This window comes from Apostichopus japonicus, chromosome 22, assembly GCF_037975245.1.
Source record: "Apostichopus japonicus isolate 1M-3 chromosome 22, ASM3797524v1, whole genome shotgun sequence".
NCBI lineage: Eukaryota > Metazoa > Echinodermata > Holothuroidea > Aspidochirotida > Stichopodidae > Apostichopus > Apostichopus japonicus.
In genome coordinates, this window is record NC_092582.1 from 3,175,936 (window position 1) to 3,202,884 (window position 26,949).

At 36.9% G+C, this 26,949-nt stretch overlaps 2 protein-coding genes across 4 annotated transcripts in view; one reads left to right on the forward strand and one right to left on the reverse strand.

The window, feature by feature from the left end:
• LOC139963728 (U3 small nucleolar RNA-associated protein 6 homolog) overlaps window positions 1-13,489 on the reverse strand; it is a 70,217-nt gene extending 56,728 nt beyond the window's left edge. The window contains exons 1-11 of the mRNA XM_071964826.1: window positions 13,237-13,489; window positions 11,859-11,943; window positions 10,830-10,871; window positions 10,125-10,196; window positions 7,943-8,011; window positions 7,565-7,628; window positions 6,689-6,807; window positions 5,679-5,711; window positions 4,002-4,122; window positions 2,940-3,024; window positions 2,450-2,535 (exon numbers count right to left, since the gene is read on the reverse strand). Coding sequence (XP_071820927.1) covers window positions 2,450-2,535; window positions 2,940-3,024; window positions 4,002-4,122; window positions 5,679-5,711; window positions 6,689-6,807; window positions 7,565-7,628; window positions 7,943-8,011; window positions 10,125-10,196; window positions 10,830-10,871; window positions 11,859-11,943; window positions 13,237-13,328 — 868 coding nt within the window. The 5' untranslated portion in view covers window positions 13,329-13,489. The remainder of the gene's footprint in view (window positions 1-2,449; window positions 2,536-2,939; window positions 3,025-4,001; window positions 4,123-5,678; window positions 5,712-6,688; window positions 6,808-7,564; window positions 7,629-7,942; window positions 8,012-10,124; window positions 10,197-10,829; window positions 10,872-11,858; window positions 11,944-13,236) is intronic.
• LOC139963732 (kynurenine formamidase-like) lies at window positions 1-26,637 on the forward strand. 3 transcript variants are annotated; one of them, XM_071964838.1, is made up of 12 exons: window positions 1-146; window positions 17,003-17,088; window positions 17,643-17,736; window positions 18,054-18,158; window positions 18,898-18,946; window positions 19,757-19,842; window positions 20,594-20,666; window positions 21,503-21,606; window positions 22,141-22,219; window positions 24,536-24,671; window positions 25,524-25,628; window positions 26,424-26,637. In XM_071964838.1, exons 2-12 carry the CDS (start codon window positions 17,008-17,010, stop codon window positions 26,463-26,465), a joined length of 954 nt encoding a protein of 317 aa, XP_071820939.1. In that variant the 5' UTR covers window positions 1-146; window positions 17,003-17,007; the 3' UTR covers window positions 26,466-26,637. The 3 variants fall into 3 exon arrangements, with proteins under 3 accessions (XP_071820939.1, XP_071820937.1, XP_071820938.1); XM_071964836.1 differs by lacking the exon at window positions 1-146 and adding an exon at window positions 15,141-15,296 and having other exon boundaries at window positions 26,424-26,633; XM_071964837.1 differs by lacking the exon at window positions 1-146 and adding an exon at window positions 15,303-15,429.
• The last annotated feature ends 312 nt before the right edge of the window (window positions 26,638-26,949 follow it).

Here is a 26,949-nt window from a genome sequence, read left to right on the forward strand (position 1 = left end):
TGAACACTGTTATTTCAAAATCCCCATTTGAATATCTTATCCCATACTCAAGATATGGTTGACTGAGTTGAAACCTATTTTGACTGGATAAACCCTCGCTTCTATCCTGGAATGGATCACAGTAGGTGATCTGTGATGTCATAATGGTAAATATTCTTAAAAGTCATAACTTTTGTATCATTATCTTCTTGTCCATTTACCCTTCAAATCCTGATAGATTTGGGATATTTGCTTAGCCGACAAGGTTCTCTGTATCTAGAATTTCATCAAAATGCAATTTTTTTTTGGTAGAAATATTATTTTCCTGTGTGAATAAATGAGTTAAATACTACATAGACAGACAAATTAGTTGTGATGACATCACTCACACTGTTGTTGCCAGGTGCTTTACAAAACATCACCAAAATTTAAAAATCCACATCTTTTGCCATACAGAATGCTATGAGGGTATTCATGTTTTTAAGCAATCAAATTGAGTCACCTTAATATCCCTTTAATATGCAAATAGCTTGATTTTGTATCATCTTAGCCACAAATCTGGTGGCACGGTACTCCATTTTTAACAGATGGATGAGATGTTTTAATAAAACATTATCTTACTTTTGGTCCACCGAAATCATCCCATGAACAACGATTCTGGGAATAAATTTCAGAGATTTGCAAATACCTAAGAAATGTTTTTAGTTCTGATATGTCTCATGCTGATTATTCATTTATTTATAATCCCAGAAAAGTTGAAATTTTTTATCAACTTTGCAGATTCTTCAAATCTGTCTTTACAAGATTTATTCAAGATTATCTTAAAGGGTGTGAAGACTCGCGCACAAAGAAACGTCTCATGCCGGTAATCTGACCTAGTTTCGAAAGGGGAGTAACAAAAGTGTTAGACACCACCATCGATCCCAGAAAATACACACACAGCTTGCTACTGTCGGTAATTGGACACTAGTGTACAGTCAATACATACTACTACGGTATATTACCCACAACAAAGTGTACATAGCAGCGTGGACATCTCCGGTCTAGATCAAAGATAACAAGGTATGACGTGTTAATTACTGTCTGCATTTTGTAGCGACAAGAAGTAAACTTCATTTGCAAGCAACGGAAAGTTAACTTTTTCAGAGTGCGGCACGCGTATTGGGTTGAGTCTTCAATGCCTTTAAAGACAGGACCAACCAACATTACCAGTACTGTGTGTCAGTAGTAACTCTGCTCAACAAATTGGATTACATTTCTCGCATTACAGAGAGCAAAAAATCGGACATGTCATTCATCCTCTACGAAATATGACAAATCATTTTTTAGATTCTAAAAATTGATTTATCATGATTTCATTGAAAGCGAAACCAATATAAGTTTCCTGATGCCCCAGCTTATCAGAATACAAACCTAACCATAATGTCACATTAAAAGCTTTAACACACCCACTCATTTCACAAACTGGTATTATTACTGACTTTTTTTTGTAAAGTGACTTGTTAAGGAAGTGTGGATAGGTCTTTGTGTTCTAATCATTGTATGGATTGCATCAGAATTCCAAAGTATGCTGAAATTGCTTCCCAAAAACTGGTTCATATGAATCGGTGTATCTTCAGTATGTCCAACCAGAATTCAAAGAGCAGTTTTTTATTAAACAGAGGCAAATGTTTTCAAAAGTTCTTTCCTCAAGCTTCTACCCCTAGTATTTTTTTTCTCTCTAGATATTGGTGAGGATAAAATTATTTGAGAGTGAAAGAAAAAAGTGGTTGGAAACATGACCAATATTTGGCATTCAAGCATATTATGGGCTAACAGGAGACACCCCTCCCCCCCCCCACATTTATACCCCATCAAAACAAGTCCTTAACCAACATTGATGACAAAGGCAAGAAGTTAATTTCAACAAACGATAACGTTTTGACTAAAACATGACAATGAAAGGGAAACCCTTCATATGATTCATAAGACCACAGTAAATTATTTTTCATGCCTACAGTAAAAATTAAGGATGTGTGGGGGCTTCCATGACGTTATCAATAGAGTTCCTTCACAACGACTGGGTATCCTAACAATACAAGGTTATTTTTAGTTGGAATTCCACTGACTAAAAATTATGACTTATAAATTCTTGGAAAGATGATGGATGATGACATATTGTTATTGTTTTAAACCAGTTGTAAAGCAGCAAAATGTCGTTCCAATTGTTTCACTACATTGGTAGTGGGGGGGGGGGCTGGTATGGGTCTGTAACCTCAACGGGATAGACTGGGGGCAAAATTCATTTTTGACAGACGAAAGACGAACATTTTCTAAGCAGCGTGGTGAACTTTGCAAGCGATTCCTAATAAATGTCATCGTGATACAGATAATTGAAATTGTCTCCTTTTCGAACATTTTCTTAGCCACTCTATTTAGCACCTTCCGAACTATCCTTTAAAGCACTTAGATTTGACCTAGTATGACTCACCATCTGCGACCTTGGTAAGTAAGGTCAAAGGTCGTCTAGCTAGAGCATCCCAAGTCTGTTCCTTTTCAGGATGAGTAGTCTGTAAACTGAGAGATTATGCAAATATGTTACACAAACTTAGTTGACATATTATCGCATATTTTTAAAGGTGGTATTTAATTCGTAGGTTTTGGTTTTGTCATAAATATAATACAAACATGCAAAGTAGCAACAAAGCAATGAAGACAATTGCCATTGAGAGTATTTTCTGATTAAAAACTTCTAATTGTTGTAAGCTGTTATATCAAAAAGCAGAACAAAAATGAGCTACTGCGGTAACATCACAAATGCCTCATATTTGGAAGGTAGCTAGGGTAATGGTAATATGGTAAAAGCTTGATAAAACCTCAAAGCAGAGAAACTAATCATGCTCCCTGTGTCCCCCTTCCTGCACCCCTCCCCTCTTTCCTTTTGCAACAAAGAAAGTTAACACCAACAATATTCAACTTACTCCTTGTAAATTTCATCTGTGATATGCTTGGCAAAGTCAAAGTCCTGACTAATCTTTGCAAACAATAGTCTGAACGGGATGTCATCTAAACAGCGTAAATAGTGATGGGTAAAATTAGTCAGATACATTGAAAAGAAATATTAAATTTTATTAGCCGGGAAAACCAGAGTTCAGATTGCAAACATAACTTTTTATTGGTTTTATTTACAGGAAATCAGAGTCACAATGGTAACATGCTTATTCACATTAAACTACAATGCAGTTTTGTCATGCTAAGCCCATGATCAATACCTGTCAAATACAGCAAAAGAAAATTTCAGTGGGAAGCATATTTAAATAAAGTTACGAATGCTTCAAACTGCTGCCTGTGCCTGTAATATAGAATATCCTGCTAATGGATACACATATATGTTCCAGGATTAAAAGTGTGTGGAAAAACGTAGTTTCCCCAATACGTAGGTTTACACCACGTAGGTTCGCAAAACACGTAGGTTTGCAAAACACGTAGGTTTTCAAAACACGTAGGTTTGCAAAACACTTAGGTAAGTAAACACATAGGTTCCCAAACACGTAGGTTCCCAAACACGTAATTTTGCAAACACTTAGTTTTGCAAATATGTAGTTTTGCAAAAACGTAAGTTCAAAAATGACTAGTAGATTTGGAAGGAAGGGATAGTGGAGTCAGGAAGTTGATATGGGGGCGCTGTGCTAAATGATACAAAGTTAGTTTGTAGGAAGTACAACTACTGTAGGCTGGAGACTGGGAGGCGGGAAATGAATCATATTTTGTTACAAATATTTCACACACCTTAATCAGAAATTTGCTTTTAAAAGTAACTTGAACGAAAAGTGGAAATTGGAAATTGGTTTTGAGCGGCATCCAGCTGTTTTGATACATCAATTAAAAATAATATTTCTATAATAAAAATAAATTTCTCAGTAAATGATGTAACACAAAACTAGACCAAAACACATTCATCAATGAATATGATCATACAAATTAATGAGTAAACTATAAACTATTACACAATACTATACATTGTAAGTGGAAGGAGCGAGTACCTGGGATGGCTTCTACTGCTTTCTTGTAAACTACCCCCGCGAGTTCCCCTTTAAGGAGAGACGTTTCGTCCCCCTCTAACGTCATCTGGCTCTGCTGTAGGATGGCCATTCTTTGGTTAAGCTTCATGGAGGAAAATTTTGAAAAAATAGTCAAATTAATATTTTAGTTTCATATTTAACAATGTAGTGAACAGAGGCTACAAAGGATATAACATTGGCAGATAATATGACACCAATATGGAATAGTAATATAGTCTACACTGTCAGTTAAAAACCCCATCGGATTATACTGTTCCTAGCTCAACATGTGGTTGGTAATGATTCAATGGAACTTATTTTGACTACCCTGAAAACCTTGGATCCTTCCCACTCCCCCTTCCCTCCCTCCTCCCCCCCCCCAAAAAAAATTGGAACACAGTTGGTGGTCAGTGATGTTGTTATGGTAAATGTTCTTCAAAATCTTTACTTTTTGATATATAATCTTCCTCTTGATTTACACTTGAAACTTGATACAATTGGATTGCTTGTTTTGCTGACAAGCTTGGTTCTCTGTTTATAGCATTTGTGTTGTAGATGTAGTAATTTCCTCTGTGATATAAGTGAGTGATAAACATTAAAAAGAAAAATGGAAACATTTTCAACTGAATAGCCGTGATGACATCATTCACTGTGGTGTTGCCAGATGCGTTAACAAAATTTGAAGATTGCCTATCTTGCCATACATTATGCAGGGATGTGCCCAGGGTTTCCCGAGTGTCGGGGATACTGATCCCCGTCCTGGGGGAGGGGTCTAAAGGGGAGGGGGTGTCCCCCTCCATTTTGAGAAATTTTGCGATTTTTGAAGGTGCTCAGATGCCAAATGCTGGCACTTGTGTAGCTTTTTAAGCACATACACAAGTACTAGTTTTGCTAACAATTTACATTTTAAATTTTATTGTCAATTTATGTTGAATATATTGTTAGGAATGTCAGGATTTTAGATGAAAATAATGCTTGGCGGGATTTACGATTTTTAAGACAGTGCTGGGCGGTAATTTTTAGTGCTGGGCGGGGCCGTCCAGCGTGGGCACATCCCTGATTATGCTATAAGGATATGGGTTGTGACCTAAAGATGCAGAATATTGCTGGCATTTTGTTTAATCAATTGGAGTCTGCTGGATAGACTTTACTGTGTTTATCCCTAACACTGTGTGTCTTGTTTTGTTTTTTGTATTTTTGGTGTGAAATATTAAAATCAAATCATATCATCCTCAGGTCCTGGAATGTCCCATTTAAAGGGGGTGTCTATCCTTCCGATTAAATTGATCTCCAAAAGTAAGAGCTGTGGCCATCTATCATGATAAAGTAATACTCAAACATTGGTTCTTATACCAGGAATGACAAGATAATGCCAATAAAATTCCAATGCAATGGCTGTTAGCAATATGCTTTTGTTCAATAAGTTGACATCAGTTCTTTGAAAAGTGTTTTTCTATGAGGCAACTTAATTTTCATTGCATTAACATTGGTTGGTTATTTAGTGCTATATTGTGCCTACATCTATACAAGTAAATATTATGTTGAAATAAATCGTCAATTCATCTAAGATACTTTTGACAAAATAAGAATTACAATTTTTTTTTAAGACAATAAGTCAAGCTAGTATTAAATGGAAACAAACTACAGAAATGGACTCACCTTGTACGCATGCAAGAGTTCCATCCGGAAATACTGAAAATAGAAAGTGGATTAATAGATGAAAGATTTAAAGAAGTACATTTTTCCCACATCTCCTTGGTTAGTTTCTCCTTGAATGACCCTTGGGGGAGGGGGGCATGCATCATTAAGCATCTCAATGGATGTAGACTAAACGATGATGGTTTGAGTTTGCCTCTCTTTTAAGGTTATATTATATATGTAAAATAAATATATCAGGATTATATATTTCTTATAAGAGGAACAAACAGTTTCATGACTATTTATAAAAATATTTTTTATAAGTGGAATAAACATTTTACATTACAAAGCATTAACATTCCATTACAAAACATTCTATTTTTGTACACAAAAGAACAAACTTTTTCCAGGCATGTAAGCATGTTGTGCAAGAGTTTATGCTTGAGCACTCCATTATTAATTTAAACATCTTTCCCTTAATATTGTCTTAAACATATCTCCTTCAGATACTGTTTCAAATCTTTTAACTTTTATTCCTTAAAATACTTATTTCATAAAATAACTAGTTGCTGCATAAAAGAACAGAAAATAGAGGGCAGCATTTCACTATTACATTTCCTTCTTTTCCATATTCTTTTCTAATATCATGGTGCCTGCCAACAAAACTGACAATCGAAACAGGGATTCATGCACTTAAAGTTATCACTCTAACAAGCAAACAAATATACATATTCGGTATTCAAAGACAAATAAATGCTTCAAAACCTTTGTAAACACCACGTAAAATACTGTATTGCAAATTGTCATTGTCTGGCCATCAAACGTTAGAAAAAGGTTAACTTTTGATCTCAAAATAAGTAGGATTACATTAATGATCTTACGAATAATTCACAACCAGTACAAGTCACTTGAAATCTAACCCTGTACGTCCTCTGATGATGTTATTAAAGTGGCCCTGGAGGTCTATCACAACCATCCAAAAGTCGTCCTAATTTGGAAGCCTTGAAACGTAATTTGCAATTGTTACAAACCTCTGTCCATATTTTCTGTGACTTAGGATGGTGACGGATGGCCCTCAGAAGCAATCTTCTGGCATCGTCTGGGTTATGATTGTACTCAAGCTGAGTCTTGGCTGCTAAAATCCACAAGCCTAGGATCAGGGTATTGGATAGAAGAAAAAATAAATCACAAATAGTAACAATTTTCTATCCCAATTATTACAAAACCTGGGTATTTGTACCTAGAAAACCATGGTTTTTAGGTATTACCACATGACAAGCCATGGTTTTAGGTTCGGACAAATCGCTGTATCCCTAAACTTAGAATAAGAATTTTTGAGTAGTCAGTAGCAGGGAGTACTTTGAGTGTACACCTCACAACTATTGCAGTGTATGGCAATCCTCTTAGTGTATAAGACTTTACCTCTATCATAAAATAATGAAAAGTGCTTCAAATTCTGTGAACAAAAGCTGCTGACTTCATTTCATTTTGTGTGGCAATTATTGATGCAATTTGCCCATTTTGTGAGCAGCTTGCTTTGCTAAACCAGAAATGTTATACACTGTGAGTTGCTAGAGGTTTTCAGAAAAAAGAATGAAGAAACACTAGCAAGGATAGATGTGATGGTGCAGGGAATAGCTAATCCAGTATTGCACCGCGAATAATTTGCAAACTGATCAAATTCCTGTAATAGTTAAATGTTGTATAGCAGTGTTTATAACACAGGTAACCGCAGCATTATCAAATAAGAGTCAAAAGTGTTATACAAAATTTGAAAACTTAGTCATTCCCTGAGGTGGATCATACGACATACACAGAGAAGAGCACAGTATAAAATCAGTTCGTTTCTCACAAAATGGATACCTTTTTAGAGGGAAAATTTATAAATCAACTTTGGTTTCCCTTACCAGGAACTCGAGAGTTCATTTTCAGCAATTTGGTGATGAGTTGGCTCATGCGACCGAGTCTGTTCTGTATAAATAAAAACAAAATGAAGATTGGAAAAATGTAATTTGGTAGGAGCAACTAACATACAGAAGGAAATGATGGCAATAGTCAATTGTATTATGGCCAGCTGGATTAAAATATGATAAAAATGATTTGTTTTTTGGTTTTTATGCAGTAATTGTGAAAATTAATCTTCCCATTGTAAACTGTTAAACATATCACAACTGAATATTTTAATGTCAAGTGCAAATGATTCAAATCCAATTCAATTTAAAAATTTATCTGCAAAAAAAAAAACCAAAAAGAAGAGAGAAGATAAACCACAGATGCAGACTCACCCACTCACGAAGGAAACGAATGTGAGTTAACCACAAGGTCAGGTCTGATGGGTACAGTGTGCATAGTCTCTGACAATGAAACAATATACACAAAATTGTGAACAACATCATTCATTTATTTATTTCCAATAATTTCCATTTATTTTTCCATTTATTTCCATTTGGTTTTATTTCCATATTTCCATTTCCATAATTCCATTTATTTCCATGTATAATTTCCAATAATTTCCAATCTTTTGGATTTTGGGTATTAAGTAGCAAACAAGTTTCCATGGCACCCCACTGCCATGACTGTAATATCAGCAGAATTCCTACTTGGTAATAAAATTGTGTTCTACCAAATTCTCCTCTTCACCTAAATTACCTGCCTCCTCAGTACTACAGCACTCTGATACACTTTATCTTTATATATCTAGCTTCCTGCTCTATTTCCAGATTGAGCAGGTTGTACATGCAATGAGAGTGTGTGAAGGATTAGTAAGCAGACTTGAAGTAAGTCTATAGTTATACTCTAGTTTTCTGTACTCATGCTTGCCCTTCTGGGATTGTACTCATACTTGGTCCATTTTGAACAGTAGTAAAGGTACTAGTTCAAAAAGTTGGGTACTCATACTCTAAGTCCTTGTCCTCTTACTCCTACTCATGCCTTGAAGAGGGATTCTACTTGTACTCAGGCTGTTGTACTCATTCTTTAAGTCCTTGTACTCTTACTCCTACTCATGCCTTGAAGAGGGATTCTACTTGTACTCAGGCTGTTGTACTCATTCTTTAAGTCCTTGTACTCTTACTCCTACTCATGCCTTGAAGAGGAATTCTACTTGTACTCAGGCTGTTGTACTCATTCTTTAAGTCCTTGTACTCTTACTCCTACTCATGCCTTGAAGAGGAATTCTACTTGTACTCAGGCTGTTGTACTCATTCTTTAAGTCCTTGTACTCTTACTCCTACTCATGCCTTGAAGAGGAATTCTACTTGTACTCAGGCAATTCTACTTGTACTCAGGAATTCTACTTGTACTCATTCTTTAAGTCCTTGTACTCTTACTCATGCCTTGAAGAGGAATTCTACTTGTACTCAGGCTGTTGTACTCATTCTTTAAGTCCTTGTACTCTTACTCCTACTCATGCCTTGAAGAGGAATTCTACTTGTACTCAGGCTGTTGTACTCATTCTTTAAGTCCTTGTACTCTTACTCCTACTCATGCCTTGAAGAGGGATTCTACTTGTACTCAGGCTGTTGTACTCATTCTTTAAGTCCTTGTACTCTTATTCCTACTCATGCCTTGAAGAGGAATTCTACTTGTACTCAGGCTGTTGCACTCATTCTTTAAGTCCTTGTACTCTTACTCCTACTCATGCCTTGAAGAGGAATTCTACTTGTACTCAGGCTGTTGTACTCATTCTTTAAGTCCTTGTACTCTTACTCCTACTCATGCCTTGAAGAGGAATTCTACTTGTACTCAGGCTGTTGTACTCATTCTTTAAGTCCTTGTACTCTTACTCCTACTCATGCCTTGAAGAGGAATTCTACTTGTACTCAGGCTGTTGTACTCATTCTTTAAGTCCTTGTACTCTTACTCCTACTCATGCCTTGAAGAGGAATTCTACTTGTACTCAGGCTGTTGTACTCATTCTTTAAGTCCTTGTACTCTTACTCCTACTCATGCCTTGAAGAGGAATTCTACTTGTACTCAGGCTGTTGTACTCATTCTATAAGTCCTTGTACTCTTACTCCTACTCCTGCCTTGAAGAGGGATTCTACTTGTACTCAGGACGTTGTACTCTGTTGTACTCATAATACAAGTCAGCAGGTAAGTGATATTTGAATATTATTACAAATGAGGATTTTATCTTCAGATTGTCATTCTTTGTCTGATCAGACAGTCCTTTCTAGTTTAATATTGAAACATGAAAGTGTAAGACTGCCACAAGAGGACCTTAGAAGCCCTTTAATCAACAACACATATATCTTTTACAATAATTGAGAGTTTTGCGATTAAACACAACACTCAAATCTTACTGTACTCTGAAACAAAATCACCCAAACGTTTGCAAACAATGCATTTTTTTCTCTTCTATTGTACACACATATGACTGTCTTAGGGGTGAGTACAATCATATACCTATAGATGTGGTATTTGCAGAGAAGTGTGTATTAATAATGATTGCCTTGTGATACTTACTCTATACAGTTTCTGAATCCGGACAACTATGGCATGCTCAATTTCCGATGTCTTGAAAAAGTAGTTGATTTTCTGTCATAAAAGAAACAAACCAATATCCCAAGATTTCAAGACGGTTGGCTGTTATTAAATCCTTCAATAGTGTTGTACACATTATCACTATATTACTAACTAACCTATCCAGTCCTATGTTCTGGTTAAATTACTAAATTTGTTTTGTTCTGGTAAGAGAGCACCCAAACAGCTTTTAAGCATACTTTCTAACATACTCATACATCTCAAAAGAACCGCCTGACAATTTTTTTTTTTAACATTTCATTCACACCATTGCAGTCTCTGCAGAATACGAAGGCATGATGCCAAAGTATTACTAGGTTCACAACCAGGATCCTTAGGTGTTAGTATAAACCCTGGTATGAAGCCAAAGTATTTTCCAACCAATTAACGTTCACACACATGTATTGAATGGCAGTTAGTATGAAGGCATGCACCTTTGCATGTTGATGTAGTATGGCTTGATCGATGAATCCCAGATAGAAAGTTGGCCAACAATGACATCCATTTATCATTTTGATTTTAACCAAAAGAATAATAGGTAATCATTTACTATTCCACATCATACTTAAACCACTATTATTTGATCTTTACTTCCACAAAATGAACAAATTTGTCGTAAAATCCTAAGGCAGTAAAATTTGTACCAACCTTTCTTCTTTTCTTGATGAGCTTCAAGAGGTTCTTCTCAAACTGCACAAATACAAAAACAATTATATGCTTTCTAAGTAAAACATTGAATTAAATGGTTTCAAATCATAAATCGTGGAAGTTGATTAATTCCGGGAACTTAAAACAAGAGCTGAGTACAAAATATCTTGATGTACACTAAATCTGTTAAATGAGAATATAGCATTTTGTTTATGGATAAATAGTATGTATGATCAAATCTTCTAGACAACATAAGAAAAGCTTTCCTGTTGTTCTGGTTGAAGATTGCAATATTTGTTGTTCTAAGAAGTGCCATTCTCTGAGACATCTGAAAGTAATTGCTTTGAAATAGTACAAACTATTGAAATCAAATTTATGACTTGTAGGTGAAAAAATATCCCCAAACTGTATATAGGCCTAAAACATTAACACTAAAGCTATCAAGATATATCAAGGTATATGATAAATTCGCTATCACAAGGCCAATCACGTTCTTTTAAAGGAAAGCAGCGATGATGATCTCCTTGATTATGCAAACTGGTTTAGTCCTATAGATTCTTTCAGCTATGTGATTCCATCGATGGTTTGACCAGATTCCGCCATAAATAGAGAGAATTATACTTGAAAAAGCTGGCAGTCAAACTGCTCGAGGCAAGGGCAAAATTTCCCTGACTTCGCGCATGCATCAATGTTTACTGTATAGTTATGCTCAATGCGTGTAATAATCCACGAAAGTATCTAAAATAAGAACTTGATGTTTCGTTTTTTCTTCAAAATTGTGACTGAAAAAGTGGCTACAATTTTACTTTTCGAGACAGCAACGTCTATCAGTACGGTTAAATTAGATGCCACTGATCATCAGAACAAGACAAACAAGACAAGCCAAAGACAAGTCCTCTTGTACTCAGTATTGGGGTACTAACGTATTTGTCCAATTTGACCTCCTAGGGGTATCATCTATACAAACATACAGAGAAACAAACTTACAGTACAAAGATACAATCATTTTTATCAAAAATAAACTCAAACCTCAATGTATTTCAAGAAGTCCTCTCTTTCATTTTTCAGTCGGTTCAGTCGATACTCAAGTCCTGATCGCTTCTTTATTATTGATCTAGGATGAGAATTAAGAGAACGAATTATTTCAAATTCAAAAGCGGCGCCCATGCTGAGTTGGGTTGTACTCTTTTGTCACTCTGTGAATAGTGCAGGCAATATTCCTTCTGTCCGGCTTCCATGAATAATATGACACATTCTCTCATTCCGCTGGCTGCCAGGCAAATCGGTCTTCGGATTCCATCTGCCGTCCCCCGAAAATGTCTGTGGATTCAATAAACTCTCCCCGGAATAACCCTATTTTAAAATATTTACTATAATTTTACCTGTTTTTACCTGTCTTGCCTTTCATTTTAAAGACATCTTGAATCTAAGCTGTGATTGTTTACAACAACAAATGAAAGTTCAGTCACAGCTTGTAGACAAAAAGAAACCGGATTATTGACAAACTTAACACCCTCTATTTTACATCAAAAGCAGTGTTGCAGTAAACAATGAAAATAAGATAACCATTTACTTTCTTAGTATAGCAAAGGCTTCATAATTGATGCACCTTCAAATAAAACTAGCACAATACAGCAGGCAACCTAAACTTTGTGTAGCAAAGCAGAGTTACATATTTCATGAGTTTGACATCCATTTCAGGTATGTGCTCATCAAATTGTGGGTTTTTTAAGCTTTTAACAACCTCCTCCAGGTTTTCACATATTCTTGGCATTTGGGAATCTTTATCCCTAAAAATAACCAAAATAACCTCAACATAATACCACTACTCTCTGGGACTTAACCTGTCTGAGCTTAGAGGCTCAGAGCATAGCAAACAGCATCCATAGTCAATGGATGTTATACTTTAGCTTATTGATGAATGTGTCAATTTCGGGGTATGAAAGAATTTGACACGGCAGACATTTTGTGGTCAAATTCTGCTCAATTGTATGTTGCATAGGCACAGATAAAAAGAATTTTGAGACCATTGCATATCTGAGGAACTACACATACGAAAAATGCATACATTTGAGTGATTTGGATTTTTGCTTGATACATATTGTTGATCAAATCCTTAAGTGCTTCTGTCAATTATGAGCCCACCATGCTACTAGAACTTAGAAGGCTTCTCTTACTTATACTAGGCCTAGCCTCTATAGTCTCAGTGAGTTAATAGTATTGTTAATCAAAGTTAGGGCTGGCTTAGACCACGTGGAAACAACTACGTCTCATAAATGTATCTATATAGTAACTATCACGATATTAGCTGATTGTGGTAAGGATGCATATATTTACACATTACTTTCAGCTTCGCTGAGATTTTGACTAACGTGTCCTTTGGCATTGCATACTGTAGGTTACTCACTTCACTTCTTCTCGCGAAAATAGTCCAACACGTTCTATCTGCTCCAATTCTGGGAGAGTCTCTTCCAGATTTCTCTGCACGAATTCAGCCATATTAATCGTGTCTGTTCAAGACTTTACTTGCACAGTGCAATACGTCGTTGATATGGAACTGAAATATGTTTTAGAGCAAAAAATAAGGTAACTGAAGCTCCTGGCAAGATTTGCCTAGGACCATGAGTTTCCAATGCGTAGCAAGTTGTTATCTGACCAACAGTTTCCAACGAGCCGCTACCCTACGATTCTATGAAACGCCAAAAAGACAACAAATGACGATAATAAATGAAAAGTACATGATAACTAGTAAAAAATTAAAAAATAAAAGTGGGGGGGGGGGAAGGCTGAGAGACTCCATAATAATAGCTTGAACAGAGCTTTTCTTAACCATTTAATGCCCATGTTGCAAAGTCCGGAATGCTTCCTGCGAACGACATGTGGGCTACAAACCATGTTCCAACCCTGTCTGTTCTGTTATCCACCTGATTCCATATTCCACTCAACTCAACAATTCCATGTGTATGCGCATATGTATGCTTCCAAGCAGTCAAATGAAAGCTGCCTCTCCCAGCACCCGCTCCCTGGACACAAAGTATGTTACTCGATATGCGAAAATACTCCCAAGTGTTGAAGTACTTTTCATAATTTCTCTGGCTGTGTTAGAACCTATATGATTGTATGGTGTCATTATTTTGAGACAACTTTTATGTTTACATATTTCATCATGATGTAAATTAAATGAGGCTAATAGTTTAGTTTAGTTTAGAGACCCAAGGATCAGGAAGCCACACAGTATAACTTCTTATTGCGTTTTAACTTCTTATGAAATCTTATAACTTCTTATTGCACCATTCACCCAAATTTTAATCCTGAAACTATACGACTCTACCCAAACATGGGTTACCAAGCTTTTACGGTGGGTCCCAAGCGGAAAACAAAACTATGTTTCTGTTAGAATCCGACAGTAAACTTTCTCTGTGCAGGGGGTTACAACTCCCTGCTCTGTGTCACCCAAAGTTTTAATCGGCTGCTGGTTACTAAGTTTCAGTCAATATGCAATCAAATCAGTCAACCAGCAGTTTAAGCAGTAGGCCTAATCATCACAGAGGATATTTGGGTGAATGTAAAAGTCTAGTCTATAGAAATCACAAGTTATATAGGGGTGGCCTAGGGAGGGCACATACGTGCCCTCCGTGCCCTCCAAAAAAAATAGTCGTGCCCCCCCAGGTTCCCCCAGATGCGATTTGTAGTGTTAAAACAATTCCTCAAACAAATTTTTTTTTACAAAGGAAAAATCGTATTATATTCTTCAGTAAAACTTCTTTCCACCGACCATCACAAAAACCAGTTGGTTTCTCACTAACAAGGTCACAGAGGCCCCGGTGTGTATCGCTAGTGCTTAAACTTCACTACTACCCTGCACTCTTATTTAAAAGCATTATTAAAGAAAAAGGGTTAATAACCATTTCTTGTATAACTTTTTTTCCGACTCAATTAAAAACATAACTATCGGACACGGAAAAAGCCAGAAAAATTCTTGAACATTACGTTACTTCAAGTTGCGAAATATAGCACCAGATTGCATCTAGGGACCCTTAACTAATCGAAAATTTCTCAAACGGAAGGGGTCACCCCATCCTTCAGACCACTCCCCTAGGACGGGGTTCACAATTAAACATTGGCCCCCTCCCCTAATTAAGTGCTGTGCCCTCAGATTGAAATATCTGGCGACGCCACTGTAGCTGGGGGTAAGGTTCTAGAATCAGAGTGTAATAGAGTAAGCGCGGTCTGATCTTACGTATACACGGAACACTCAGCAATTAAGTGGTACGACAGGTAGTTGTAAAGACCTGTATACAGTATATCGGGTGATAAAGTTATATTTGTCTACCACATAAACATTGTGTCTGTACTGTACTAATAATCACTAGGACGCAGTTTATGCATCAAGCAAGTCACAACTAGGTGCAGTAGTCTTCACCAACGAGTCGACGTTTCTGTCGTAGCATACAACTAAAACGGACGGTAAGCTTGCAGATGTTTTCAATTTACATTTGCACTTACCTGCAAATAGTAAAATGGCAGGACTAGGAGAACGAGTGCAGGGCTTGGGAGCCAATAATTAACGTTACGGATCAGCGCTGCCGCTAGGTCTTGCGTAAGCCCGTGTTTACCAGCGTTTGCTAAAGCTTAGACCTAGGGGTCTAGACTAGGCCCTATGCTAACTAGGCTTATCCTAAGCCAATCCAAATAGAAAGCAGTGACTTGCACCAAAGGAGCGGGGAGGTTGGCCATTTCCATAGTCAGTCAGGGAATAATGTTCCACTTTTCTGAGGTTATGGCACCCTGAGCCTAGAACTTAGAAGTATTTGGCCCAAAGGGGCATACATTCACCTTTTTTCAAGCGGGTGTAGAGCAATTTTGGTGTGGATCCTTGGGAATTCAGCTGCACCATTTGACGATATTTTTTGTTCTCTGTAAGCGATCTGAAAGCACAGAAATCATGTCTCATGGGAACGAAATTCAATTTAAGCAGAATATTTTATGGAGGCTTCTGCTTGATACTGTGCAATCACCTCCAGCTGGTAGTTATCACACAGCTATAGGCTGGGGGGAGAGGGAGGGGGAGGGATACTGTAGCACTCCCTCCACACAGCTAGGCTGGGGGAGGGGGGAGCACTCCCTCGGAAGCTAGCATTTTGGTTAGTCTACTGTAATATTATTCTAAACTGGGAAATGTAGACACATAAGTTAGAAAAAGCAAGACCGATTTTGTTTTCCTCATGAATGATTTTCGTAATAGTTCTTACTTTTATGGACCAACCAACCTGGATCGATTGGGGACAGTCCTTCAATAATTACTCCCCCTCTCTCTGAATGTACACCCCTGCCCTCAGGCAGGGATCCAGGGGTGAGAGGAAAGTATAGCTGCATCCCCTTTTTTCAACCTGAGCATACAAAACTTCATAAGTAACCTATTTATTGCACAATGTGTATTTACGTCTAGCCGTAAGTACAGCCCTTATTTATAGACTAAATAGGCCTCAGAATGTATCACTTGACGTCTCAATTTTTCATTATTCCTGGGCGTGGGACCCCAGACGACATTTGTGGGAGTCAGCTTCTAGGACCCCAGGGCCACATTGTCTTGGACTTTAACTCGATCCACACTAGGCCCTTACAGAAAGGTTCAATCCCCGACCTAAATCAGACAGGAATTTAGAATCTGGCATATAGGCACTCCTTGAAATCCTGTGCATGCTAACGTCCTTAAGTTCGGCCTAGAGCTTATTGATATGATCCTTGTTAGAGCACTTCCGTAAAGCTTGGATCAACCCATCCCTTTTTCAATGTTTATTGAATTACAAGATTTACCCACTTAACATCCCAATCTGACAGACGTAAAGTACCTCAGAAACTAGAAGAACTATGTAATCGGTATTTCCAGACCAAACAACAGAGATCACTACAGACTCAGTACAACAAGGTGGACCATTAGGTAGGGGACAGAGTATACTGTTACCTGGGAGGGACAGGAGAGAGAGAGGGGTGGGGATAACACTTCTGTCTTGAAGCTAGCTGGCAAACTGGACCTAAATAGGCATGATCTCATTTTGCACTTAAATGTCACAAGAAAGTAATCTTCTGTTAAAATATCAATAATGTCATTCATGTTTAGCTTAAAGCATGGGTTAATTTATTTACTCTAATAATTTCTCTTTTCCTCACAGCTGGTATGGATACAAAGTGGGATATACCCAAAGATGAGAAAGGAATTCCTTACGTCTATAAGGAATGGCAAAACCTAGATTCACAGGTAAGTAATCAGAAATCAAAATTGTTTTCAATGGTTCTACATTAATGAGATATTAATATGTAATCATCGATATTGTGTGTGGCATTATCATTTGATAAATTATATTTGCGATATTTCTTCTAATTAGACACTATTTGTAGAATAGTTATCGTTTGGTCATTATGAGAATATCTAAGTGTAGATATGGAGACAATTATGATGCATTTTTGTATAAATTTCCCACATACCAACAGAGGGCATATTTTTAATGGACATAAGTTCATTGGAGGCGACCAAATTTATGTTCTGATCCAAATCAGCTTTGGCGATCTTCTGGTGGATGACTTTGTTTACAACAATTGTGATTGCATCGTTACTAAAATCCCCCTCCCCCACATACCGGCTCAAAGCTGGTGTACTATCCACCAAACCCTCCCATCTGACTTTGTACCTATATTGGTCATTCTTCGTTGTTTTTCTACACTTTTTCCGGACGGCCAAACAGTATAACCTGGTTGTCCGAGGGAGAATTTGCAACGCAATATGAAGTTTGTTTTCTACTCGTCTCCTTTCAGACCTTGGGTGACATTTTTTCTCCCAGCAGGTATAGTCGACTGTTCAATAATCGCGATGAATGTATAGACTTCTTTGTCAAATTCCTTGATGAAAGTGAGTTTTTTTGTTTCTTGTGATGGTACTTATGTAGTAAGTGACTACAATTAACAGTTCTTTAGTTCTATGTCAGACGGCTGTCCAACTTTGTACATTTCATGAAAGATAATCACGAAAAATAACTGTAAAAATAGCCAGAAAGTATTTCAAATTTCACCCAAGAATATCATATTTATTACAGTTGTTTTTTTGTTTTTTTTTTGTAAGAAAGAATGAAATATGAGGAAGGTGATATCATTGATGTATACGTTAATATTGTTAACTTTCTTATGTTTTTTTTTTTGTCTGTTTCGTTGTTTGTCTTACTCATATAGAGAGTCATAAGACCAGAAAACTGCTGAAATGTGAGATGAACGTGCCTTACGGAAGAAAATCAAATCAAACAGTCGATTTTTACTTTCCCAAAGATGTTAAAGAAGGTAATTCACTCGTGGTGAAGCTAAGAACAACTGGGATGCATTTAGTGAACTCGTCTCCGATTTACAAGTATATAGAAATAAAATTTCTTCAGCAAGTGCGGGTTCAACCGCTTTCATTCAATTTGAATTTCAGGGTTGGATTCGATTCCACAATGTCTTGAGTTGACTGACGAGAACTTTGCGAATCTCGTCAGACTCAAACTGTTGGTAAAGGCTGAACGGTAATCATTTGTGTCTCCTACCCCTCCTTCAATATAGGGTGTACTCTCCTGATATGCCTACTATTATGGCCACTGCACCGCCATACTGATATGAGAACAATTTGTCTGTATTAACCTGATTGTACAGAGCACTGCATTTATGGGTGATTATGAAGATATGGTTGTCTTATTTCTGTATGGGACATTTTGATCCTAATTATAATCATTTACATACTCTAGACTGCATGGTCATGTAATTAAGTATGATATTAATGTATTCTGCATGTTATAGTATGATAACCTCCATACATTGCTGCATCATGTAATCAAACATGATTATTAATTGACACACTTACACTATTTAACAGAGTTAAGGGTATAATCTATCTAGAGAATAAAGTCAACACTGATTGATTGGATTAAAGGAATACTCACAACTCTGTCAACAGAAGCCATACATAGATCTCTTTACAATGCTATGCATCCCTTCCGTTAATTGACAATTTCTCATCTGTATTTTCTCTCTTATGATTGGAAAGATGCCCCACTCCTTGTTTACTTCCACGGTGGTTACTGGCAGTTTTTGAGGTATGTGAAGGTTATCAGTCTTGGTGAGTTTTTTAATGTAATGAATTTACATGATTATTTTACCAGTGTACATATCAGCATCAAGCAATGCAGTAATGACATACCAAAAGATTCTTAGAATAAATCTGCCAATGCTGGAAAACTAAGTTAAAAGAAAACCAAGTCGGATAAGCAGACATGGTGGGTACAATACCACTGGCCGCTATTTTAAAGCATTACCAAACACAGAGATGCTTTCTTTAGGATGCTAACTCTCAACCATCGTCACTGCTGATCTGTAAACAAAAATTGTAGTCATTCTTCCAACAAAGTAGAGTTCCTGTTGGGTTCCATGCAGACAAGCAAGATAGGCTATGTAACAAAAATGAAATGTAATCAGTTTGTTTCAAAGAATGAAATGTGATAAATAAAAAACATTTAGTACTGCATGGAAAGAGAGGTAACTTGGATCAAATATAACACTACTAGAGTAGTTAATATATCCCTGTAAAGACTCCAGAGCCCCATTAATCAATTTCGCTCAACTTCAAAATGTGCAGATGAGTAATTCAGCTTCTATGAAGCAACACAAAAATTAGTTGAATGGAATACTTTTACTGTTTAATTTTCATCCATTGGTCAGCCCTAATTTGAAATTTAAAGTACATTATTAAAAATGATTACATCAATGAAATTAGGTTCAAAGTGATAGTAGTTTGGCTACTTTAACAGCATGTTAGTATAAATATTAAACCTAAGCAAGCATCTTTGAAAGAGGATGTAAGACTGCAATAAATAAACTGTTTTGTCCATCTTCCTTTCTTCTTTTAGTGCTGCTTCTCATGGCTTGGTTGCTAGGCATATTGTACCTCATGGTGCAATAGTTGCCTTGGTATCATACACTATTGCTCCTCAAGGTGAATAATTCTCCATTAGGCAAGTCTAACCATTTCAAGATCTAATGGTCTTTAGTGTAAAAAGTTAGTGTAGCAGACCTGGCCAAATTTCTGGAGTTTACAGGGAGTGATCAAGTTTTTTAAGGCAAGCACACAGTCTCCCAATTTTATGTGCTAATGTCCCCGAAAATTGCATTGTAAAGTGCTAACAGAAATGGTCTGTCGTACAATATTTTCATGAGTTTTGATCGTGGAGAATACTCAGTTTGTTTTTCGGGGGAATATTTGTATGAAAATACTCCTCTAAAACAACTATTTTCTCTTTGCAAAACAATGTTACCCTCTACACAAAATCAAAAAATAGTAGTGTTTTTTAAATGCTTTCATGTTGCAATAGATGGGTAGTAGTGCTTGTCATATGAACAAACATTAGGCTTCATGAGACCTACAACATTTTCTAGCATCTGTAACTTCATCTTGTTTCAAATTATCTCTTTAGAACTGTTGCATCGTACTATTCACCAGAGTATCACCTGTATGTGGTAGTTTAACATGAAGCTCTGGTGGTCATTGAATGTATCATTGGACCATTACTTCACATAAACATTGAAGTATGTCATTTCCCTTGAACTTTATCTAGTCATCCTTGCAGCAAATTTAGTATTTTGTCATGTAAATGTCAACACTTTGCTACAAGTTAAGCTAAACCAAATGCGAACTTCACAGGTTCATTTAAATATAAGAGGGATGTTTTTCATTTCTTGCTTTGCAGGCTCTTTGCCAAATATGATCCAAGAATGCAGAGATGCTGTTGCCTTTTGTGCCAAACAATACCCAAAGTCCAGGTAGGAGTTAAATTGATTTACAGTTGTCAATTATATCTTTATTTTTGATACCTTCCTTGCACCGACATATCGTTCATGCTTCCCGTCCATTATGCCCTGTTTATCTGTACCGTTTACGGGTTCACCCAAATCATCTGTATTACTGGTGTATTTTATTGTAACATGTATTAGGAGTAGTGAAAAGTAGCATCTGTGGACTTGTTAGTTTGTGCTCGACATGCTTAAATAAGATGGGTTTACATCTAGGAGAAAGCTATGGTCAGACTGGTCTTCCACATTCAAACTATACAAATGGAGCACTCACCAACTACCTGGTCCTTGAAGGTATTTGTTTGTTGATATTATCGCATTCATGGCCATAAACCATGGAAAATGAAATGGAGGGTGAATAAGGATGGGGACGATTGCTTACCCCTTCTCCCTCTTCAAAGTTTACTGGTAAAAGATGGGAAATTCCCCCCCAATTAGATCCACTTTGTAGGGTTCTGAGAATATGTTGGATTGTGTGGTAAACTTCTCTTAAACCACCAGCACCTCCCCCAATCGTTAACAAGTAAATATGAAACACGCAGGAAATATTTAATTTATTACTAAAGTTTGCCAATGTTGCAGGTACTTTATAAAGCTTTTGAAAAATTCTGTTTGTTTGATAAATTTAACTACCTCATTGAGACTTATATCTGTGGCTAAATTAATATTTGATTTGTTTTCATCTTCCCTGTTTGTGTACTGTATTCTCATGTGATTTTAATATACTAGTTTATGCCAAACAGTTCCAAGATGTAATTCCAGTATTATTAGATTTATTTTATCGTTCTTTCGTTTTAATATTAAAGGGGTGTAGTTGTGGGAGGTCATTCTGCTGGGGGTCAGCTGGCTGCTATGATACTTGCAACTGATTGGACTACAGAATATGGACTTCCACATGACCTTCTGAAAGGTAAAAATTGATTACTTCTATTGGTTCCGTAACTATCAAAACATCATAGTATCAATGTCAAAAAGTAAGTACTATGATATGAGCTGTGGGATAGACAGAGGTTGGGGAAGGGTAGAAGGGGGGGGTGGGGGCAGGTGATCAAGGAGGTGGAGGGCAGCTATCACTTTTAGGTTAAGGTAGAGGTAGTGGAGATATGTGACCAGACGATGTAGTAGGAATACTTGCATTGAATGTTTTGAAGTGGATGAAGGCAGTAACAATTGAATCTATGAAGCTTAGCAGGTACATGGAGGGGAATAGTGCCACTTCAGCCTCCCCCCCCCAACTAATCTAAGTACCAGTGGGTTCTTTGTCAGGAACAATCCACAGTTGAGATTGTGTAGTTTCCAAATTTGATTGATATTTGGGACTGAGATTGATAAGTTGAGATGGGTAGGTTTTCAAAGACTAATTTAACTATGTAGATTGTCATATGCAGGGTACTTAATTGTAAGCTATCAGTTATCGTTATATTTGTTATTATTACCTTGCTAGGTGCATGTCCTGGTAGTGGATTGTTTGACCTTCGTCCGTTGGTAACGACCTACATTAATGAACCAATTGGTCTAAACAGGTGAGACTGCTCATTGCTGAATAATTTACAAAAACGTTAATGCTGTAATAAGGTGACGTCCTCAATTCCCAGGATGTAGGACTAAAAGTGTCCCACAATATTTCCTCAGATTCTATGACCTGTCCCAAGAAAATCATAAATTTGTAGGGCCCTGTTTTATATACATACATAAATACATATATGATGTATATATAACAAAGATTCATTGTTAACTTCCTGCTGCAAGTCTCAATACATAGAAGTAGAGCAAGTACATAATATAGTTTATGTCTATACGGGAACTTACAGCATGTTGTTACTCAAGTTTTACGCCTGTGCGGCGATCATCAGACAACTGGACGCAAACGGTTGTGTGACCTTATTTCTTCCTAGCATGGCTGGGCGGTCTGTTACCATGGAGACACATTGAGACAGGGGCGGCGATCTGTTTCAAATATTGGGGGGGACATGCAGGCGAATTACTATCAAAGCGGAGCGCCACCATTGGTTGGCGCGCAGCGTACAAGAAAATTTCTGGTTTTGATAGCCCCCCAGATCACCGGAAATGGCACTTCTCGGGCTTGAAACTGACCAACCAGATGTACACTTTTGCCTGAGAACCAAGTTTTTCCTAATAGTTTCTTTTTCATTCATAACCTTTTTTCAAGATTGTCACCAGTCACACATCATGTTCTACCTCATTGCATCTTCTGTGGATCATTGCTTTTGTAGGTAATTCTACGTAACGCCCCACAATACCCGTCAGCCCCACTTTTCAAGGCTTTAAGCCCATTATTTGTTCAGAATTTGAATAATAAATTCACTTCAAAACATACCCATAATGTTGCATAATATTTCATCTATGGACAACCAATACAGAAAAAAACTCTCAACCCCTAACAGACCGGTCAAAATTGCACGAGTAGAGGGAAGTATGATGAAGAATCTTGGTCACGGAATTTTCGAAAATTCAGACACAGTTAAATTATTGGTGTACAAATATTAAAACCTCTTATAACGGCTACTGTAAAATTTAGATATCATAGAAAATACCAAAATAATATGCTCGAGGGGGAGGGCGGTCTCCACCCTTCATCCCCCTCCCTTGGCTACGCACCTGCGGTTATAGAAATCTTGTAGGAAACAGGCCAAATGGAAACCCAGTGAACCCATATCGATGTGGATCATATGTATGATTGTACGTACTTACACAAGATGCAAACCAAATTTCATTACGGATGCGGTCCGTCTAGCTATTCATTTCGAAAAAAAAAGTAAAAACTCCTTTCGGTCAAATATAGTAACAAATTGTGACACGGTTAGACAGGCGCCTTGCGAGGAATTTGGGCGGGGCAAAGCTTGTACCCAGACTTTCTAAGTTGTCGCGAAGCGCAAAAAAAAAAAATTGGCCGAAAATGCCTCCCAGATTGCTGGAAATGGCACTTCCCAGGCCTTGTAAGTTGCATCTAAGCATTTTCTAGTTTGAAATTACTAGCGATATCATAAAAAAATACAAAACATATGCTTAAAAAAACTATGCCACCAAATATTGGGGGGGATATTTGATACTATATCCCCCCCACCTAAAATATTGGGGGGGACACTTCCCCCCGTCCCCCCCATGATCGCCGCCCATGCATTGAGATGAAGTCAGCCGTGCTAGGAAGGAATAAGGTCACATGATCGTTTGTGTCCAGTGGTCTGATGATCGCTGATTTTTATCTTAGACAAAAACATTTTGCTGCTCATTGAATAATTTCATAGCCTGTTTAGTCACATGGAAACTCTTTAGCACTTATGGTTATATAATGAGATTCAATATCATCCTTGGAATATGAAACCACCATAACTTAACTTAAAACTCACCTTTTGCCTTTTTTTAGGAATTTCACTGTAAATCTATATTATTTTTAAAATTATTCCTTCATTTATATATTTATATATTTTTTATATTAATATTTAATGCCAATTTAGTGTCAATTTTATTCTTCATTTTCATATTTTAAGGGTTTTGTCATTTTGTTGTCATTGTAAAGCGCTTTTGAACATGCTTAAGCATGAAAAGAGCGCTATATAAATTTGGTAAATAATAATAGTAACTGAGAGACCCTCAAACTTAACACTTGATGTCAAACTGAGTGTAGGAGCAGGAGAAGGGGGTATGTCACCTTATTGTCACCTTACATTTTAAAAAATGAAACACTTGAGCAGTTGAGATACTAACGTAGTAACAGTGTGGTAATATCTAAGAATACAACTCAATATTACTGCTTTATAAAACAACCAAGAAATGTGTGTTACAAAACAATTCTTAAATTTCTTCTCGCTAATAAACAGCGAGACCGCTTTGGATTGCAGCCCCGTGGCCTACATTCCTGAAATAGTCAAGAACAGCAAACATTGTAAGATACGTTGTATCTATGGCGATGGTGACCCACCATCGTTTGAAATTCAGAACCAACAGTTTACCCAGGTAGGTTTGTGAGATGGCAGATTAGAAATTGTCCATTCATTAAACCGTTGTGTTCTGATAAAGTGAATTCCAGTCATCATTTAATATTTATATCTATAAATGTTGCAAGGAATTTTGTTAATTCTAAAGACATACATTGGGACTTACCCTACACTACTGCTTCCCAAACGTTTTCCTTGATGACCCATGTTGTGGTTTCCTTAGGGTTATCCTGACCCATACATTTCTAAGAATTAAAATCCATGCAATGTATATTTCCCCCCCCCCCTCCCCCCTCTAGTAATTTATGTAGTAAATTTGACTTTTTGCATTCCAAATTGAGTGCACATTGACTGAAAAGTTAGTAAACAACAGCACATGCATTTATCAAAGTTTTTGGAAATAAATCACCATTTTGAGGAATTTTTACCTTGGGTAAACACTGTTACCAATCAAATTTAACTTCTGTTATCTGGCTTGTGACCCATCGGAAAAGCTTGGTGGCCTATTCTTACGTCGCTACCCACAGTGTGAGAAGCATTGCTGTAGATCACAACACTGAGGTAGATACACCAAAATCTAGTCTTCTTCTCAAAGAAAGGATTGAGCAAGCAAATTATTCTCATTAACTTTTAAAGAAATAGATCTTCAGTGTTTGTATGGGTCACCATTACATGCTAGTTCTGACATTTTCAGCATTGTTAGTTTTATTGAAGTAGCCAACTATGATGATTAGTATATTCTATTAATAGAGATAAAAGTAATATCTATAAGTATTGCAGTCCTTGACCCAGTCCCTGTATGAACTTTATAACTCACATGAAAATGAAATATTATAATCATAATAATAATGTTATTTCTGATCATTTACAGTTACTGCTAGAAGAGGGTCTTGATATTTCATGCTGTAAACTAAAGAATGCTGATCACTTTGAAGTGGTTCAGAACATGTGGGATGAAAACAATGAATCAGTTGAAGTAAGTGTAACTTCACCTCGGTATATTCTTAAAAGAATATCGTAGCACTTCTTGCCAACGATGGGATTCCCAACAACCAGTGACATCGGTAGCCTGAATCTTGTAATCTTCAAAGTGACCTATATCTAACAAGGACAAGTTACAGTGTTACCATTTATATTTTCAGTTTACTGTGGATTTTCTTGAAAGAGAGGAGCAGGGTGAGGAGCAGGGGTGAGGAGCAGGGGTGAGGGTGGGAGTAGGGGTGATGCAGACAGGTCTGAGTAGAAGGGGGGGTAAGGAGTTAATTAGGGGGCATCTCATTTTTCTCATATGTAATAAGGAAACTTGATGGGTGCAAAAATGGGTCCAGTGACACCATTGCCCTTGTCACAGAAGCCACAATACCTGGCACACTGTGAAACCGAACACTTGCATGTCTCATCTGGTTATCAGCGTGAATATACACCACGTAAGATCTTTGGCATTTTCTTGGGAGTGGAAGGTACTTTAAGGACCTTTTTATTATCCTTCCTTCCTCTTCTAGCTTATACATTTTTTGCTCTCTTAGGTATTTCATGATGATGACCTCCTGATAAGCTCCTCGTACCCTCATGGATTTCCTTTAAATCGCCTCATATCTGATCCCTCATGTGGTATCTTGGCGATCAGATTCATCTTTCTTGAGGTAACCCCAGTGACCAGATTCCTTGCCAGTACTCTTGGCATTGATAGAGTCCCTCTTCTGTCCATTATGAAGAAGAATAAGTGTGGTGTCTTGTTTTTAATATTTTTTTTGCCCTGTTTTTCTTTCAGATAATATTGAAGTTGCTGTTTCCAGAACTGTCCAAAACATGAGCCTTGCCGGACAGAGATGGAAATGATCTTGGCAGCTGATAATAAAGACCTAAATGTTATTGGATATTTCTCTCTTTGGCAAAAGAAATAAAAGAGAATTATTTACAAAGTTATTGCCTTGGAAGATGAAATCAAAAACAGAAGAATTATTCAGAAACGTAATTGAGTTACATATTATATACACATTGACATGGTCAATTTTATCAACCAGGTCAACAAATCATTCCATGTATAGGATTTGATTTTTAAGTTTGGTTAAACATAAAGCACAGAGTCTGTTCAGTATGACCCACCATTGTTCCATAATCCTGACAATTTAAAGTAATGTTCCATTTCATGTTTATTGAATAACTTTTGAATTCATCTTACGGTTATGTCAATTATTTTCAAGCTTTTTTTTTAAAGAATGACTTTGGCAAAACATTGGGAGTATAAATGTTCCCAGTGTTCAAAATATTTACTACTATGAAATATTTTGAATAAT

Coding starts and splice junctions, on each gene's coding strand:
- LOC139963732 (XM_071964838.1), top strand. CDS start 17,008: ATGGATACAAAGTGGGATATACCCAAAGATGAGAAAGGAATTCCTTAC. Junction 21,607..22,140: donor TCCACATGACCTTCTGAAAG/GTAAAAATTGAT, acceptor TTACCTTGCTAG/GTGCATGTCCTGGTAGTGGA. Junction 22,220..24,535: donor GAACCAATTGGTCTAAACAG/GTGAGACTGCTC, acceptor GCTAATAAACAG/CGAGACCGCTTTGGATTGCA.